General features: G+C 41.6%; 1 protein-coding gene across 1 annotated transcript in view; it reads left to right on the top strand.

Moving 5' to 3' along the window:
* nsg2 (neuronal vesicle trafficking associated 2) overlaps positions 1 to 19,235 on the top strand; it is a 49,788-nt gene that overhangs the window by 1,105 nt on the left and 29,448 nt on the right. The window contains 1 exon segment of the mRNA NM_200873.2: positions 11,280 to 11,399. Coding sequence (NP_957167.1) covers positions 11,280 to 11,399 — 120 coding nt within the window.

The raw sequence follows: 19,235 nt of genomic DNA, 5'->3' as shown, positions 1-19,235 counted from the left end.
TCAAATGAATCATTGAGTTCTGCTGTCTTCATTAGTTTCAGAAACACAGATTTCTTTACAATTTAAAATGGCATCTTTGGATATTTTTTCTGCCTAAGATTTACCTTAAAAAAGTAAATGAAAAAAAAAAATCTTACACATACCTTAGGAACGGTATTACAGAAAATTTTTGCAGTTTTAAAACCTTGACTTTTCCAAACCATGGTTTGAAAGCGGTTATTGTTCCATGCCTAATACCAGTAAGTGATGAAATTAACATTCTCCAAGTAAAAATCTCTGGTTATGAGTATATTGGGGGTTGGACTGTAATTTTTAAATGAAAAAAAAAGCCTGATAATGCATTATGGGTTGTTATTGTCAATTCTGAAACACTGTGTTGTAATTATAAATATGTAAAAATCCGATGAAGTGCAGCACTGGTATTTGTATGCGAGCAGCTCATGATAACTGTTTTCAGCATGCAAAATTATCTAAACATTCTATAAATTGTCAGCAAAATAGAAGCGTTTCAAACTAAACAAGAAAGAAAGAAATTCTATTAAAGTTTGAAATATTAAAGAAATATTAATTTAGCAAATTGTTTTTTAAATTATTATTTTTAGTACTACTAAGTAATCATATTTGTTAGTAATAATAAGTAGCATTATTAAATAAAACAGGGTGTTACGGTGGCACAGTGGCAAGCCCGATTGCCTCACAGCAAGAAGGTCACTGGTTCAAGCCTCGGCTGGGTCAGTTGGCCTTTCTATGTGGAGTTTGCATGTTCTCCCCATGTTCGCATGGGGTTCCTCCGTTTGCTCTGGTTTCACCCACAAGTCCAAAGGCATGCACTATACATGTAGGTGAGTTTGGTAAGCTACATTGTCCGTAGTGTATGTGTGTGTATGGATGTTTCCCAGTAATGGGTTGCAGCTGGAAGGGCTGGAGTCCCCAGATTGGATTGGATACATTGTGATTGGATTAAACCCCAGATTAAAAAAGAGACTAAGCCGAAAAGAAAATGAATGAATGACTGAAAAATTAAAACATCTATGATAAACACTACTGTTCATTCAATACTGACATGTTTATACTATAAATAAACACCAAAATCTGAAAAATAATTAAAATAAAATGCAGTTTTGTCAGTTATATGCTATAATATATATATATATATATATATATATATATATATATATATATATATATATATATATATATATATATATATATATATATATTATACATAATATATACACACATTATATATATATATATATATATATATATATGTATATATACACATAATATATACAAGTATAAGTACAAGTATACTATATATATAAGTATATATATATATATATATATATATATATATATATATATATATATATATATATATACAGACAATCATTTACAATTTCTTTCCTCTATGAGTGGTTGTTATTCAAGTATTAGTATTATAAGCTTTCACCCTTTTGCTAAAACATGCTGGTACAATGCTCTGCTTTTACGGTTGGATTGCCAGCCAATGTTCGTAAGGACGCAAGCTGTGACACTTCATGTGGGTGGTACTTCGACCCTCATTTGGGATTCAGCTGGGGAAGGCGCAATCATTCTTTGCACCTGCTAACTGAAGTGGCCTGTCACTCTGCCCAAACCTGTCATAAGTCTGTCACAAAAAAGCAGACTGTCATATTTTAAAGAGAGCACAACCCTCCATGCGAGTCCAGTCACCCTCTCTCCCCAGTCCCCTGGGAGTCTTGACGGATTATTGGCCTGCATGACAAAGAGAAAAAGCCATTTTATCTTTTAACTCAGGGTGACATATGGAGGCTGCATCCTCTGTTTAATGCCTGCTCGGAGGTGAAGAGGATGTGTTGGATTATTAACATGTCTATAGCTGGGGTTCCATCACCCTGTTAATGCGCATTGTAATGTATCGCTTGAGAAACGAGTGCAGGAAATGGCAAATTTTGAATATAAATGCTTTAATAGTTGGCAGCTAGCTCTCTGCAACTCTCACATGCTCGCCCACTAAAGCTAAGCAGGGCTGCGCATGGTCAGTACCTGGATGGGAGGCCACATGGGAAAACTAGGTTGCTGCCGGAAGTGGTGTTAGTGAAACCAGCAGGGGGCGCTCAATCTGTGATCTGTGTGGGTCCTAACGCCCCAGTATATTGATGGGCACTCTATACTGCTTAGTGAGCACCGTCTTTCTGATAAGACATTAAACTGAAGTCTTGACTCTATGTGGTCATTAAAAATTCCAGAATGTCCTTCGAAAAAGAGTAGGGGTGTAACTCCGGCATCCTGGCCGAATTTGGCCTCTGTCTATCATGGCCTCCTAACCATCCCCATATCATAATTGGCTTTATTACTCTGTCTCCTCTCCACCAATCAGCTTGTGTCTGGTGTGTGGTCTGGTGCAATACGGCTGCCATCGCATCATCCAAGTGGATGCTGCACACTGGTGGTGGAAGAGGAGATTCCCCCCAAAAAATGTGTTCTTTGAGTGTCCAGAAAAGCGCTGTATAAATTTAAAGAATTATTATTATTATTAATTGGCGAAAAGGTTTTACACTCACTTGTGGAGGTTTTGATTTGTGTGAAAAAGTTTGATGCAAACAATGGAAGATGGAAACTCATTTGTCAAATATACAGACATTGCACACGTATGATTAATCAGCTGTCCTTAATAATTTTGCCTTGTTTACTATTGGTTGCTAAGTTACCAATACTACACAGGGCTCGAAATTGCGACCAAACCCCACCTAAAGTTGAGGCGCAGATGAGAGCGATCATGACATGTGGTGAATATTGATCCGCCAGCTGAGATCAATCGAGTACGTGCTTCGCCCGAATCTCGATGCGTCGCATTTACTGCGTGTTCAGCGCAAATGTCCGCTAAAAGTCAAATCTAATACTGTACATATCATCGCCAAAGAAGCTCGCCTTTACTAAGTTTACACTGAAACTGCGGCTCATAACAAACAGCGGTTTTGCGCCGGTGGTCATCGCAAGAATCCTGCTCAACCTGCTCATAAATTGGGTCGGCTGACTAGCCTGCTTTTCCACCAACACAGATAAATGAAAATCAGCTCAGACTGAACATTTAAATTGACACAAACTGAAACCAAAACTTTTAAAGAGTGATAGAAGTGAGACTTTACTTTCTTTTGTCTATTCTTTCTTGAGTTTTCATTCCAAAATGGCCGCCGCACCATCTAGTGGCTGTTTCCAAAATTGCACGAGTGTCGCCTCTTGGTGATTCTGTGCTCTTTGGCACAATGGAGATTGTTTTAATTATATAGTTTTGCATTATTTTTAGTCATTTGGGATGCAGTGACGCACAGTCAAATATTTTGCAGAACAGATCCACCACTTTTCACATAAATTATCAAGTCCTCGTTTGGGAACACTGTGAGGGTACATTTATGAGCGAGGGGTTTGCGTCTTTAATAAACTATGACAGGTCATGTTCATTGAACAGTGAGTATAATTAATGAATCCATATGAAGCAGTCCCTTAAAGGGCCATGACATCCCCCATTTTCGGTTCAGGTCTACCTCAGAATTTTTTTCAAAAGATGCATCATAATGGGCGTAGAGCTCCGCAATCAGAGGCAGGAGTGGGCGTGGCCAGCAGAGCAGGGGAGAAGGAGGGGAGCGAACAACTGTTGTCAGTCAGCTCACAAAATGAGACACAAACCGTGAGGAGACGCATGATTTTGTTGTTTACAAAGTTAAAATGCAAATAAATAAACAGTAATTTAAGGCTCTGCTACATTTGTTATTCGTAATTTCATATACACACAATCACAATTTATATCATTATAAAGATAATCGTGTTCATATAAACACTACAAATGAGGACTTCTCCCTCAATCCCCGGGTCTGAATGCAGACTCAGTGCAGCAGGTCTCTTGCCTATTTCAACATTTGTAATCTGGAGGATTTAGGTGAACACAGCAGCATGGCGATGTGTCTATATGTCAACAAATTCCACTGATAAAGGACAAAGTCTGCCATTCTCTGCTATACTCGTACTGCTCTCGTGACGAAAATGCTTGCTGCACACAAACAGCTTTGCTGTATTGACCCTGACAGTATCGTGGAAAAAAAAAATGCACCCCGTGGGTCATGGAAACAAACACATGCGACCTTTCCTGAATGGCTAAATACTGTGTGCCGTGGGTCCGTGGACGTGGTCTCTCCCATTCATCAACATAGGGTCTCAGAGCTTGGCACTGGCAGGTCTGCCTTGGCTTTGGAAAGCATGCTCAGTCATGAATAATTAAGCAGCCGACTCTTATCATAGGATAAGAAAACCCAGCTATGAATAATAATGAGAAACCGACGCATCATCTTTGCACTTGCAGTTTTGCGCTACGTCACCGATTTTGATCCCGCCCCAAAAATAATTTTAAACTCGGAAGATGAAATTAGCTGACAAAAGCTCAAAATTATCCAGTTTTTCCCACAATTAAAGCTGACAGGTGCTAACATTGTCTTAACTGATGCTCAACACACACAAATCTGTTAAAATCTCAAAAAAAAAAGTACTAGAGGGTTTCTTGCAACAGTATCTGGATGCAGCCTTGATGATGCAAGCTGAGACTGCATCACTCAGCGATGCAATGTCAGACACAATGCACTCAAATGGAGCTAGTGACGCCACTGTGACGGGTAGGGTTAGGTGAGCCCATTAAAAAGCATTGGATGCAGCCCAGATTGCACTGCACCAGGTCTGCAGCCAGACCCATCTCGTTTCTTGAACCTTTAAAAGCGACGTCACATCTTCAGTTTTGCGCTCAGGCGTGCTTTGCACTCACACTACAAGCCTACCACAACAAAGCCCAACTGAACCGCTCTTTGGCACACCTCTTCCAGCCGGGCCAGGACAGGCCAACTGAACCATGCCTGGGCATGATTCCGATGACTCACACTTGTCACCCTTATTTTACATTAAAGTATTAGTAAAAATTTTTATGTTATGCATACTAAATACATATTTTTGACATATGTCTGTCATAGTAGTTTTTTTTGTTAATACCTAATTAGATAATTGTGGAGCTTTCTGTAAACTACAATAATGAGCGGTAGAAAAAAAAAAGTTCTAGACCATCTTATTTCTCAAGGTTGCTAAATTATTTTTTATTTTTTTCCAAAGTCATGTGCCCTGGGCACCCTGCTTACAACATCATAATTTCATGCAGTCCATATTTAATTAACAAAAATGGGAATTTAATTACGGAAACTTCCAATAAATAAGATGAAAGAGAATGGAAATCTGACAGAAAAATGGCCGCAAGCCTTAGTCGGGAAGATTGAATTTGTCTTGTACAAATTATCTGAAAACATTCTGTTCAAATACGCTCAATTATATTTAGAAAGGAAGATCGCTAATCATAGTGTTCTGCATAATGTCAGTCAGTAGTTCACGAGTTCATCGATTCAAAGCCTGACGAAAAGCTGATGATAAGAATAATATAATTATTAATCATTAAGCTATGTAATAATGCTGGAGCCATTAATGCAGTGCTTAAATGACCAACGTAATACCTCAGTAATCATAAGACTCGTGTTATTGCTAAAAAATGGACAGAATAATTATTTTTGCAAGCAGAGGATTTAGCATAGACTTTCTGAAATGGTACTGCTTGATGTAAGTCTGTCACCTAAACTTGGACAATGTAAAAACCATTACTTTTTCATGCTGACATTAAACTGTTTAAGCAGGACAAGGATCAGCCCTGCGGGAAATCATTATCTTCCTCTAGAGGTTTACAGATAGCAGTCAGCCAGTAATGACTGCAGATCATTTAAAAGATCTTTTATCATTATTTATTTTACAGAGGGCAAGTTAAGAACTCACTTTTTGAAGAGTTGCATCAGTTTTTTTGCTATTATACACCTGAAAAGCAAAGCATTTGGATGATATTCGTTCAATACTTGAGTTGTAAGGATAAAACAAGCCATGGATTTAGATGTGAGACCTGTGCAAATTCTGAGTGCAAAGATTCTGAAGGTTTTAAAATCTTGGATAATGATATCACTGTTTTGTGATTACTGTTTTAAAATACACTCACTGGCCACTTTATTAGGGACACCTTAGTACTGGGTTGGACCCCCTTTTGCCTTCAGAAGTGCCTTGTGGCAGATTCAACAAGGTACTGTAAATATTCGTCACATATTTTGGTCCATAGTACCATGATAGCATCATGCAGTTGCTGCAGATTTGTCCGCTGAACATCTATAATGTGAATCATTCCATTCCATTCCATCACATCCCAAAGGCGCTCTATTGGATTGATATCTGGTGGCTGTGAAGGCTATTTCAGTACAGTTACCTCATTGTCCTATTAATTGTATTTTATTAGTGCCTACCCCTACCTCAACCCTGAATCCAACCCTCACAGTAATGTAAAAACTAAAATTATGCTAATATTGATGGGAGTATCCTCAGCTGTATCCCATCTAGACCTCACTGTGCTGCAGGAGAGGGTTGGGTCTAGATTGGATACAGCTGAGGATGCTCACGTCAATATAGCATCATTTTTGTGACACTCTACAACAAATAATACTTTTACATTACCAGGAGGGTTGGGTTTAGGGATGAGGTAAGGGTAGACACTAAAAAAATACAATTCATGTGTAATTTAATAAATAGTTTTAATAGTTCTCATTAACTTCTGATTGCAGCTGTATCCTTTTTAGCAACAACCGCGGCACCCATTACCCGTCATATAAAAAAGAATGGGATCATTATGAAACTTTTTAGAGGACAAAATATATGTTCTATCACACATTTAAGAATCGGAGTATCAGAAATTTCACAATATAATTAGAACATTTGTCAATATTTACAGAAAAGGGAAAAAAGAAACCAAATACGATATATACATAGATCATTTTGGACTGGTGGGTCATGTGATAAACTTGACGCCTCGCCATGAGAACTTTAGAACGCGATGGATCACAAAATGGGTCACAAAAACTCAAGCAGGAGGGTCCAATATTATCTGGATGCAGCCTGATGCAAGCTGAGATTGCATCACTCAGCGATGCAATGTCAGACACATGCACTCAATGGAGTGAGTGACTACACTGTGATGGGTAGGGTTAGGGGCGGGGTTAGTTGAGCGCATTAAAAAGCATTGGATGCAGCTCAGATTGCACTGCACCAGGTCTGTATCCAGACCCCTCTCGGAGGGTCAGCTGGAGTATTTAAAACTCATGTGTGAAAGGGTTAAATCATTGACTAACCTTGAACCTTGAGGTAAACCTTGAAACCGGTTATTGCCCCATATTTATGCAGATGCATGTTTCTGTTTTCCCATTTGGCAAGGTTGTCTCGTTATTATACAGAATCTTGAAACCACTCCATTATCATCGGCCTACCAAATTCATCATCTTCTAATTGCATGCAAATCGCAAGCTGCATGTCATCACCTTCTCATCATTATTCAAAGCATTTTTCCAATCAAGTAGGCTGTCTTAAAAGCATACCGGTACAATATTCATTTTGGACGGGATCAATCCATTCTGATCCGCAGTAGTCCCTGGTGTTGACACTATCGATGGCTTGAATCAGCAGCAAAAAAAAAAAAAAAAAGACAATGCGCAACCTTGCCTGGAGGCAGAGGTTGCATTCTGGGGGACTGCAAAACCTGAATAACGATTCCAGCCATAACAGAAGAATGCCTCACAAGGATCAGGAGAAGGGGAGAGGAATAGAAGCAGACAAGATGGTTATTCAGGGGGAAAATGAAATGTCAGAGGGTTTGAGAAGGAGACAGATAAGCAGTAATTCAGCAGTAGTTCATTTGGCTTTGTTCAGGGGCCTTCAGCACAGAAACATAGGTCAACAATGAGACGTAATCAAATTAAGGGTGTTGTTTCTTCCTCTGTGACCACATGGTTAGGTAAAATTCAGATTAAATGCAGTTTTGCTCAATTCCATTTCATTAGCTGGAATATAGTGCTTTAGTACCTGCTCACTTTAAACAATATTTGTCTTCATTACTTCATTTCCCATAAGTATTTAAATTAAAAGTTTGTTCAAGCATTAAAAACCATGATCTAAACCAACCAGTAATAAGTAAACAACATTGTAAACTTTAGAAAAGAGCAAAGAAGTATATGAAAAGTAAACATCGACAACAACCAAAATACAATCCAAAAATCCCAAAATGCTCTTGAAAATGATTACGTACTGTAAATTTAAAGATGTTAGCTGTAGCTATAAAAGATAAAATTGGGCTTACTCAAACATTAAAGGTGCAGTAGGTGATCTGCCAAAATGCTAACTGCTTAGCATATTATCTTTGAACGGCGAGGAGGGACTGTGTTTCAAAGCCACACCCCCTGAAATCGCGCGACAGCCGACAGACAACCCATTAGTTCATGTCATTCGCCAGTTAGTTAGTGCCAGCGCCGTGCAGGAATTACATGAAATACTTTGCCAGACTTACATGCTATTAAAGAGCGAATATTCAGAGTAGCATGGTAAACAGTATAGGAAGGCTATCATTGTTCAAAAATGACCCAATGTGAATGTAAAAGCAACTTCAGCTCAATAAAGCAGGTTAGGCGGAATAGCGCTATTTACTGGTGTTTTGTTGTTAAACTAAATATAGATCTACATTATAGATGCTGTCAAAGAACCTTATGAAACTGAGAATAAACACATCAATCTTTCACCGGGAGATTTCAGTGGCTTAAGAACACGTCTGTGCATGTAAGTCATTCATACCAAAACACAATCTAACATAAAATAGTTTCAAAACAGAACATCACCTGTCTAACAGTAATACTTCAGCCATGGTGTCGTCCTTCCTCTAGCGTGCTAAAGTAACTCCAATACTGATTCAGGTTTTTAAAAGTTTCAATTCAGCTTTTGATTTCTCCCGGTCCGTCTCGTGACCGCGCGGCCGCTTTAAGGGCGAATTATACCCGCGCCTGGCTTTACAGTAATCGGCCCGAGCTCGGCTGTCCTTCGGCGCCTCCGGCTCCAACTCGGCATCTGCGAGCGGCCCGCAGCTCACTCGGAGCGCATGCGTTTGTAAAGCAGACGGGCACGCGCTAATGGCGGATCTGCGTGAACAGATGCGCAGAAGTCGGAATCTACATTTGCTGACAGACAGTCTGACCTGCCTATCGGAATTAAGGGAGATGATGGTCCGACTCTATTTAATTAGAAAAACATTTTTTAGTTTTACGCTTTACCCAGAATATAAAAATACATATAAACACATTTAGATCATTTACTGTAATCATTACTATTGGACTGTGAAGAGACTTTCAACCAGCACAACAAAAAATGTTTCGTAAGACAATCACCTACTGCACCTTTAAGTTGGCAGATTTGAAGTAACTTCGGGTGTAGTCACACTAGGCACGGTTGCCTTGACCTATGCACTGGCATGATTGTGCCCCCTCCCCTTTCCCCCTAAATGCTGATTTATACTTCTGCGTCAGGTGCACGTGTATTCACCGGCGCAGCCTTTGTGCGGTCGCATAGCCCTCACCATGGCTGACGCACACCTTTTTTAAAAAATGTAACTACACTTCACAACGCCATGTAGCGCAAGCTCTGTGATTGGTGGGCACGGTAGCTGTGACGAGTGTGGGCGGTGCTGAGAGCCACGAGCCCAATAAAGCGAGTATTTACAAGTGTCGAGTACCGTGAAGGAGCTCCAAATGGAAACTGTTGTTTTGTGTTTACCTTATGATTAAAGTTGTTGTATGTTTGCCGGTCCCCGCCTCTGAATGAGTTAGTTTTAGCTATCTGTACAGTGAGGTAGCATTTAGAAAAAACAAAACACCCGAGAAGAAACACGACATAGAGAAACATAAAAACCTACTGCCAGCTAGAGTTTCGGAAGTGTTATTGCAGAGCAACACAAACAGCACGCAGATACTGTATATTAATGCATGGCTATGAGCAAGGCGCCATACTGTAGGTCATGCTGATTACTTGATGCAGAAGTGTAAACCTTCACACTGCAATTTTACCCTCTGAGCCTGAGAATGCTTACATCAAGCATGATGCGACTGTTCAGTTTGACAAAAGAGAAGCGCTCTCGGTACAGTGGATTTGCTTTAGTTATATTGTTTTGTATTATTTTATGTCATTTGGGTTGTGGTGACAGTCAAATATTTTGCTGAACAGATCCACCACTTTTGAAGTGGAAAACATTTCATGAAAATCATCGTGCTACATGTATTAGGAGGTTTGCTGAAGGAGGTTTGCTGAAGGCAGTAGCTGACGTGCAGCCAGGTGTTTGCATCTTTAATAAACTACGAGAGTTTGCATTCATTGAAAAGTAAGAACGATTAATAAATCCACATGATACAGTCTCTTAAAAGTGATGTCGACTCTTCAATTTTGTGCTCAGGTGCACTTTAGACTCGCACTACAAGCCTACCGCGCCAAAACCCAAACAAACTGTGCTTTGGCACACCTCTTCCAACTGGGCCAGCGCCAGCCAACTAAAACACCCCAGGCGCAATTCAGAGCTCTCACACTTGTCAATTGAACCGGGCAATGTGAGTCAAACATGCTCGGGTATGGTTTAGATAGATGCCCAAACTCGGTCCTGTAGGGCCAGTGTCCTGCAGATTTTAGTTTCAACCTGCCTTAACACAACTGCACAGATGTTTCTAAAAGCCTAGTAAGAGCTTGATTAGCTAGCCTAGGTATGTCCATTTAGGGTTGAAACTAAACTTTGCAAGAGACCGGACTCCTCCTGGACTCCTCTGGCCTAGCGTGAGTATATCCTTAACTGCATTGAAGGTACACAATTATCAGTTATAGATTTCCCTGGTAATCGAACCTACAACCTTAACAATACTACCACCACTTGAGCTACAGTACAAATCTTAAGAAACCAAACCAAATCTTATTTTGCTTGCTGGTGTGTTTCACTTTGAACAATTTGGACACTGTTGTTTTTCAGAATGCTGCTGATTTGGTGTGCTGTTGATTTTGGTTTGGCAGTTTAAGTACAAGCGGGAATTTATATCAAGAGAAAGGCCTAACTCGGTTCTGGTCAGTATTGATAAGAAAGTTTTGGCAGGGGTTTAATAGGTTTTTTTTTTTCAACACCACTCTGCACATTTTGTATATCTCACTTATCTGACATGCACAGTTCAATTCATGGAGCTCCCTGACACCAAGCTGATGATCTGATTCGGGTCTGTTACATTAGGAAGACATACAAAATCGTAACCTTACGTTGAGAACCAATGCTTTATTTTCAGTCACAACACTGATGGTTAAATATTTTCCCACAGGTGGTGGTCAAGACAAGAACTGAGTATCAAACGGAACAGAAGAACAAGGCTAAGCTGAAGGTTCCCAAGGTGGAGGAGTTCACCATTAGTGTGACCGATGGAGTTTCTGAGAGGCTGAAGGTATGGCTGGGCTTCCTTTGGCATTACTCGATAGACATTATATTGAACAAGCAGTGTACAGTGACATCATCTGTGTCAGGTCCTTAGAAAACTGGCTATGGTATTTCTTGTGTTTTGTTTGCCTTTTGAAAAAAAAAGTCATGGCTGATTGTGGTCACTGAATGTTTTGTCTGCCCAATGGAAAACCAGCTATATGGTAAAACTATGGAATAAAAATGGTCAAACTCGGAGCATCATGATAATTGAGGTGCTGCATCTAAAAGTTAAAAAGTTAAAATGCTGCCATCAAAGGTATTGAGGTATGCAAATCCGAATCCAAAATATGCCTGCCCTGCCTCCAGAGGTTGCAACGGCAGCATAGATGTGTCCTTCACTCTTTTTGATATCCCACAATTATGTTCCTGCCATTTCTGACAGTTGAGCTAAAAAATGCATCTCTTGGGTTTCAATTAGTGTAGATTTGTTTTGGACCAGCATTTTCTAATTTTGATTGCATTTCTAGTGAGAAGTCAGTATGGTAGTAAGCAAATATTTGCTTAACTATCAACTAAAGCTGTTCTGTTGTACTTGATCAAAGCATTATGCAAAATGAATCAGTTTTATGAGGTGCTTTTATGCTCACAGTCAGCAGCCTAAGCTTTTGGACAAACCCAAAGTTGTATTCAGTGTTTCAACTAGCTAATATCATTATCCCAAAACGACAAAGTTAACATGCTAATATTTATATATATATATTTTTTAACAGCATTTTCAACAAAAATGATTTATATTTATGCCATTCTGGTCTCTTGATAATCAAACTATTTGAAATGTTATAAAATAATATTTTAGTCATCAATTAAATTCATGCTAAATTTTGCAAAAAAATTACTAAATTTTTTTTAACTAAATTTTTCAATTATTTTGCTTCTCTTGATTTTTCCACTTTATTACATTTGTATTTAATATTTTTCTATAACATATAAATTTGGGTATACTAGTTTTTGGATCATTATCGTAAGTTATTTTATTAGATAAGCTCCAGATATGGCTTCAGTACTGACTAATCTAATGTACTCGGACAAATATAATATTGTATAGCTTCCTGTTAAAAATATTTAATTTGTGAGGGGTGTATTTATATACGCTGAGCACTGTAAATACTGACATTTTCACAAATTGTGAGTAGGAATTTTGACTGTGTTGTCATTTGTACATCTACATCTTTTTAATATTTTAGTACAGTTCTATCTTGTAAATGTGTCCTAAATATCTGCTACTTTCAGGTGCCGTGACTGCTGAAAACATGCCATCTTGTTTTAACATTCTTTGATTCAGCTATTTGGACTAAATCCCGGAAGCAGTTTTTATGAGGCTTTTGTGTGATATCGAGGTGTTGGCAGTGTGAATTTTTTTTATTTTATTAATGCAGCGCTTGAGAGTCTGGAGGGACATTTAATGTAGCAGTGAAGGTCATTGGAGAGGCAGATGAAAAAGACAGCCAACAATCGAATTAAGATCAACTTCCTTCTTAAATAACACTGATTGAATCCATCAGCAACATCAGTGCACTATGAAAATAAAGCATATTAAACGTATGTATTTCCACAGACACCGTAGAGATGTCCTGGTCTGAGGTTCTGCTTCAGCAACACTTTTTATTTTTTGAGGTATGAAAGGAAACGTAGAGTAGTTGAGCATTTCTTGTAAAAGCTTGTTGTAGGAAACCGTTGGTGAGGTTGTTGTCTAGAACAAGTTATCGAGAGAAGAAAAAGCTAACTGCAGGGTGATCGCTGCTGTGTGAAGCCTCCCAGTTGGATTTTATCATATTCCCTGCTGTAGCTCCACAAGCAAGTGAAGAAGGAATGTTCCCCCTCATTAAATGTTGAAAACAAAGGAGAGTTGTGGTCTCTTGGTGTATTATGCAGCCAAGTGGAACATATTAACATATCATTTTAGAATAAATGTGGTATTAAGACAGCTTAATTAAACGGGGAGGAGTTTTTTTCTGCAATTTTTCTGTTGTTGTTGTTAGTGCAGTTGGCTAGGGGGTTTGGCAGATAAAGTGTTTGGCCCCAACAATAGTGCTACACATATTTACAGAAACACATTCAGCACTGTTAGTTTGACTTGATGTGTTACATTACAAAATAAGTGTTTAGTTGGAAATAATGTTGTCACGAATCAAGACAAGGAGGATCCAAATGCGAGTGTTTTAATGAACAAAGGACACACGAAAGTTCAAACAAAAGAGAGCCACTGACCACAGCGATGACATCAAACAGACAGCGGATGATACCGGGAGACAACAGTCAGGAACAAGGACAAACAAGGACAACAACGGACTGATAACCAGCACATACCACAGGAGGAATTTTATAGCCAGCCAAATGAGGTTCAGCTGGAGGATGATAAGTCAGCTGATGACATCAGCTGATCCTAGCACGCTGTCAACACAAAAGGTAAACAAACACACACCCTCACACATGACAACACACAAGGCATGATACATAACATACAGGAGGAACACACAGATCCATAAACCGTGACAGTACCCTCTCTCCTAAGAGCGCCTCTTGGCGCTCCCAGAAGAGTTTACCTGGCGATTGTAATCATCGATGAGAGAATGATCCAATATGTCCCTTGCAGGAACCCAACTTCTCTCCTCTGGACCGTAACCCTCCCAGTCCACCAAGTACTGGAATCCTCGTCCCCTCCGTCTCGAGTCCAGAATGCGCTTAACCGAATAAACCGTCTCCCCTTCTACGAGACGCGGCGGGGGGGGAACCGGAGTGGGCGGATTAATGGCCGTATGAAAAACGGGCTTCAATTTAGAGACATGAAAAACGGGATGAATTCTCCTGTACGCTGGAGGAAGTTTGAGGCGGACTGCCACCGGACTAATGATCTTGGTGACAGAAAACGGGCCAATGAATTTAGGTGCAAGTTTGTTACATACGGTGCGGAGAGGAATATTTTTAGATGAAAGCCACACTTTTTGACCGACAACGTAAACGGGAGGCTTAGACCGGTGGCGATCGGCTTTAGCCTTGGTGCGCAAACCTACTTGAAGGAGGGTCTGTCTGGCCCTATTCCAAGTACGTCGACACCTCTGGACAAAGGCGTGGGCAGAGGGAACCGCGACTTCGGATTCCAGACTGGGAAAAGCAGGTGGCTGGTACCCTAAACTACACTCAAATGGAGAGAGGCCCGTGGCAGACACTGGTAATGAGTTATGTGCGTACTCAACCCATGAGAGCTGCTGGCTCCAGGAGGATGGATTCTGAGAGACTAAACATCGTAACATGCGTTCAAGATCTTGGTTGGCTCTCTCCGTTTGACCGTTACTCTGAGGATGGAAACCAGAAGAAAGACTAACAGTCGCCCCCATTAAATGACAAAACTCTCTCCAAAATTTAGAGATGAACTGAGGCCCCCTGTCAGAAACCACATCCGTCGGGAGGCCATGAATACGAAAGACATGGTCAATGACAGCAGCCGCTGTCTCTCTGGCTGATGGTAATTTGGGCAGAGGAATAAAGTGAGTGGCTTTCGAAAACCGGTCCACTACGGTCAAAATCACCGTATTCCCGTTGGAGGGGGGAAGACCCGTAACGAAATCTAGCGCAATATGGGACCAGGGTCTCGATGGCACTGACAGCGGCTGAAGAAGTCCAGCGGGGGGGCGATTGGAAGTCTTAGAAACAGCACAAACTGAGCAAGCCAACACAAAATTCCTTATGTCACGAGCCATAACTGGCCACCAGAATCGTTGTTTGATTAGATACAAGGTACGACTCACCCCTGGATGACAGGCCAACTTGGAAGAGTGACCCCAACGGATGACGTCAGACCGTAATTCCTCTGGCACAAATAAACGACTCGGTGGGCATCCAGGCGGAGGCGTTACCCCTTCTAAGGCCATGCGGACCCTTGACTCGATCTCCCAGGTGACAGCAGAGATAAAAAGTCTGTGTGGCACGATGGTCTCAGGAGATGATGCGCGCTCAGAGTGATCAAAAATTCGAGAAAGTGCATCAGGTTTAACATTCTTGGAACCTGGTCGGTACGAGATGGAAAAATCGAAACGTCCGAAAAATAAAGCCCACCGCGCCTGCCTAGAGTTCAATCTTTTGGCGGATTGGATGTACTCCAGATTTTTATGATCGGTCCAAACGATAAAGGGAACCCCCGAACCCTCTAGCCAATGACGCCACTCTTCCAATGCAAGCTTGACGGCCAACAGCTCTCGATTACCAATATCATAATTTTGTTCAGCATTGTTGAGACGATGAGAAAAATACGCGCAGGGATGCATCTTGCCGTCCGAGGAAGAGCGCTGGGACAGGATAGCACCGACCCCCACCTCTGATGCGTCAACCTCCACCACGAACTGCCGTGATGGATCAGGGGCAATAAGAATAGGTGCTGAAACAAAGCAGCTTTTCAGACGATCAAACGCAACTTGCGCTGCATTGGACCACCTGAACGGAGTCTTGAGGGAGGTTAAGGCAGTCAGAGGTGCGGCGAGCTGGCTGAAGCTGCGAATGAAACGCCGGTAAAAATTGGCAAAACCAAGAAACCTCTGCAGGGCCTTGCGGGAATCTGGGGTTGGCCAATCTACCACAGCCTGGACTTTCTCTGGATCCATGCGCATCCCCTCGACTGACACGATATGTCCCAGAAAAGGAACAGACTGTGCATGAAAAACGCATTTCTCCGCCTTGACATAAAGCCCATTCTCTAGCAGCCTCTGAAGCACTCGCCTGACGTGCTGAACGTGTTCCTGGAGAGAATGAGAAAATATCAGTATGTCATCCAGGTAAACATAAATAAACTGATCTAGCATATCTCTCAACACGTCATTCACGAGTGCTTGGAAGACTGCAGGGGCGTTGGACAGACCGAAAGGAAGAACACAATATTCAAAGTGCCCCCTGGGGGTATTAAAGGCAGTCTTCCATTCATCGCCTTCTCGAATGCGGACCAAATGGTAAGCATTGCGGAGGTCTAATTTCGTGAAAAAGGATGCCCCCTGCAGACGTTCGAAGGCAGAAGACATCAGCGGCAAAGGATATGTATTCTTTACCGTGATAGCGTTCAGCCCTCGGTAGTCTATACAAGGACGGAGGGAGCCATCTTTCTTTTTCACAAAAAAAAACCCCGCCCCTGCTGGTGATGAAGAAGGGCGGATGATCTTGGCTGCTAGAGAATCAGAAATATATTTCTCCATGGCCTCCCTCTCTGGAACAGAGAGCGAATAAAGTTTGCCTTTAGGCGGAGACGTACCTGGCAATAACTCTATAGCACAGTCATAGGGACGATGTGGAGGCAGAGAAGCAGCTCGAGACTTACTGAACACTCTCTTCAGGTCGAGGTACTCCTTGGGCACGTTTGACAGATCCATGTGTTCTTCCTGAAAAACAGAACGAGACACAGAAGAACAGGCAGACAACAAACACGTAGCATGACAGCTCTCACTCCAAGATATTACAGATTCCTGTCTCCAGTTAATATGTGGATTGTGTATTACCAGCCAAGGATGCCCAAGGACTACTGGAGTGACAGGAGCTTCTGTTAAAAAAAAATGAATAATTTCAGAATGGTTACCAGAGGTGATCAGTCTTATTGGACCAGTTGAATGAGTAATGGACGGAAGAGAAGAACCATTAAGAGCATGAACAGATATAGGTTGGGAGAGAGAAATCACAGGAAGTCTGAGTTTTTTTACTAAAGCAGAGTCAATAAAATTTCCCTCCGCCCCAGAGTCAATAATTGCTTGAGTACTAAAATTGCCAGATGACCACTCCAACATAACATTCAAAAGAGTAGCTGCAAGGGAAGATTTGTTCAAAGATACTCCACCCGTCAGTAAACTCTTTTCTACTGACGGGCTCTGGCTTTTACCCTCAATCGCGATGTGATCAACACCGCCGCTGTGAAACACCAGGTCCTTGCTGCGGCGTCTGCGCTTTTCCTCCAGCGACAGCCTAGAGCGGCCCATCTGCATGCCTTCGGGATCCGCGAGGGGCGTGGCCTCCTGCCCCGGAACTACCGTGACAGCCGGAAAAGGTGATCTCACCAGAGCGTGCGTGCGTCGCGTGTTTCTCTCCCTGAGCTCAAGACGAGAATCCACACGAATGGCCAGATCAATGAGTTCGTCGAGGGTTTTAGGAAGATCCAGGGCGAATATTTTATCCTTTATCTGGTCTGCCAGCCCATGGAGAAAGACGTCCCACTGCGCCTGCGCGTTCCATTCGCTCTCGGCCGCCAGGGTGCGGAACTCAATGGAGTAGTCAGCGACACTCCGTTGCCCCTGCTGCAACTCTGTTAGCGCCCGTGCCGCCTCTCTGCCCGCCAAACCTCGATCGAATACCTTTTTAAGCTCTGTCGAAAAGGTGTCAAATGAAGAGCAGCATGATAGTTTCCTCTCCCACACAGCAGTTCCCCACTGCGCCGCTCTCCCGGTGAGAAGCGTGATGACAAACGCCACTTTCGATTCCTCCGTGGAAAACGAGGAAGGCTGCAGGGAAAAGTACAATGAGCACTTCGCTAAAAAGGCTCGACAAAACTCAGGCTCTCCGGAGTAGAACGCTGGAGGTGGAAGGCGAGGCTCGGAAAATCCAGCTGTTCGCTCAGGAACCGGCATAGATGGACTAAGGTTAGCTGCAACAGGCTGCTGAAGACCGACAGCATGAAGACGTTGCAACCGTGTTGTGAGATCAGAGATCTGAGTGACCAGCGCCTGGACAGCGCAACTGATGGTGACCATCTGATCATCATGTCTGTTCATGCGTGTGGTAGCGTGTGCAACAACCTCAGCCAGACCGGAGACACTCGCTGGATCCATGTTTGATCAGTCCGTTCTGTCACGAATCAAGACAAGGAGGATCCAAATGCGAGTGTTTTAATGAACAAAGGACACACGAAAGTTCAAACAAAAGAGAGCCACTGACCACAGCGATGACATCAAACAGACAGCGGATGATACCGGGAGACAACAGTCAGGAACAAGGACAAACAAGGACAACAACGGACTGATAACCAGCACATACCACAGGAGGAATTTTATAGCCAGCCAAATGAGGTTCAGCTGGAGGATGATAAGTCAGCTGATGACATCAGCTGATCCTAGCACGCTGTCAACACAAAAGGTAAACAAACACACACCCTCACACATGACAACACACAAGGCATGATACATAACATACAGGAGGAACACACAGATCCATAAACCGTGACAAATGTAGAAAGACACTTGGTTTTATTTATTAGGATTTGATTGAATTTTGGAAAAGAGTAGTAGTTGTTAGTGTAACTAATCTTGGCCATTTAAAAACATGTTAGCGAAATGCTAGTAATATGATATATCATTCTACACTCAGAAATAAACGCACAAAAGCTGTCAATGGGGTAGTACTTTTTCAAAAGATTTTTTTTTTTATAGTTTAAGGTACAAATATTTACAGCAGGGAAATTAAGTATTGAACACGTCATGTTTTCTCCTGGCAATGCTATTTCTAAAGGAGCTGTTGACATGGAGTTGAACCAGATTTTGGTAAAAACCCAAATAATACAAACATAGAAATTAGTGCTGTCAAAATTAGCGCATTAACGTATGCTATTAATTTGAAATATTTAACACGTAAAATAATGAACACAATTACCACAGTTGCAGTTTTTTTTTTATTTCCTGTTCTGGCTGACGTGTGTTCAACATGCAAAGAAATATGGATGAGACCAAGGACGTGCTTTTAGAAGGAAAGTTTCAGTATAAAACAAATGTCGCATCACCAGGCTTTCCAGCATTTCCTCTGGGGTTTCATGCAATTTCAGGTGTTTCATTTTTATTCTTTA

This window comes from Danio rerio, chromosome 21 (assembly GCF_049306965.1).
Source record: "Danio rerio strain Tuebingen ecotype United States chromosome 21, GRCz12tu, whole genome shotgun sequence".
NCBI lineage: Eukaryota > Metazoa > Chordata > Actinopteri > Cypriniformes > Danionidae > Danio > Danio rerio.
This window is presented reverse-complemented; position numbering and strand designations above follow the sequence as displayed.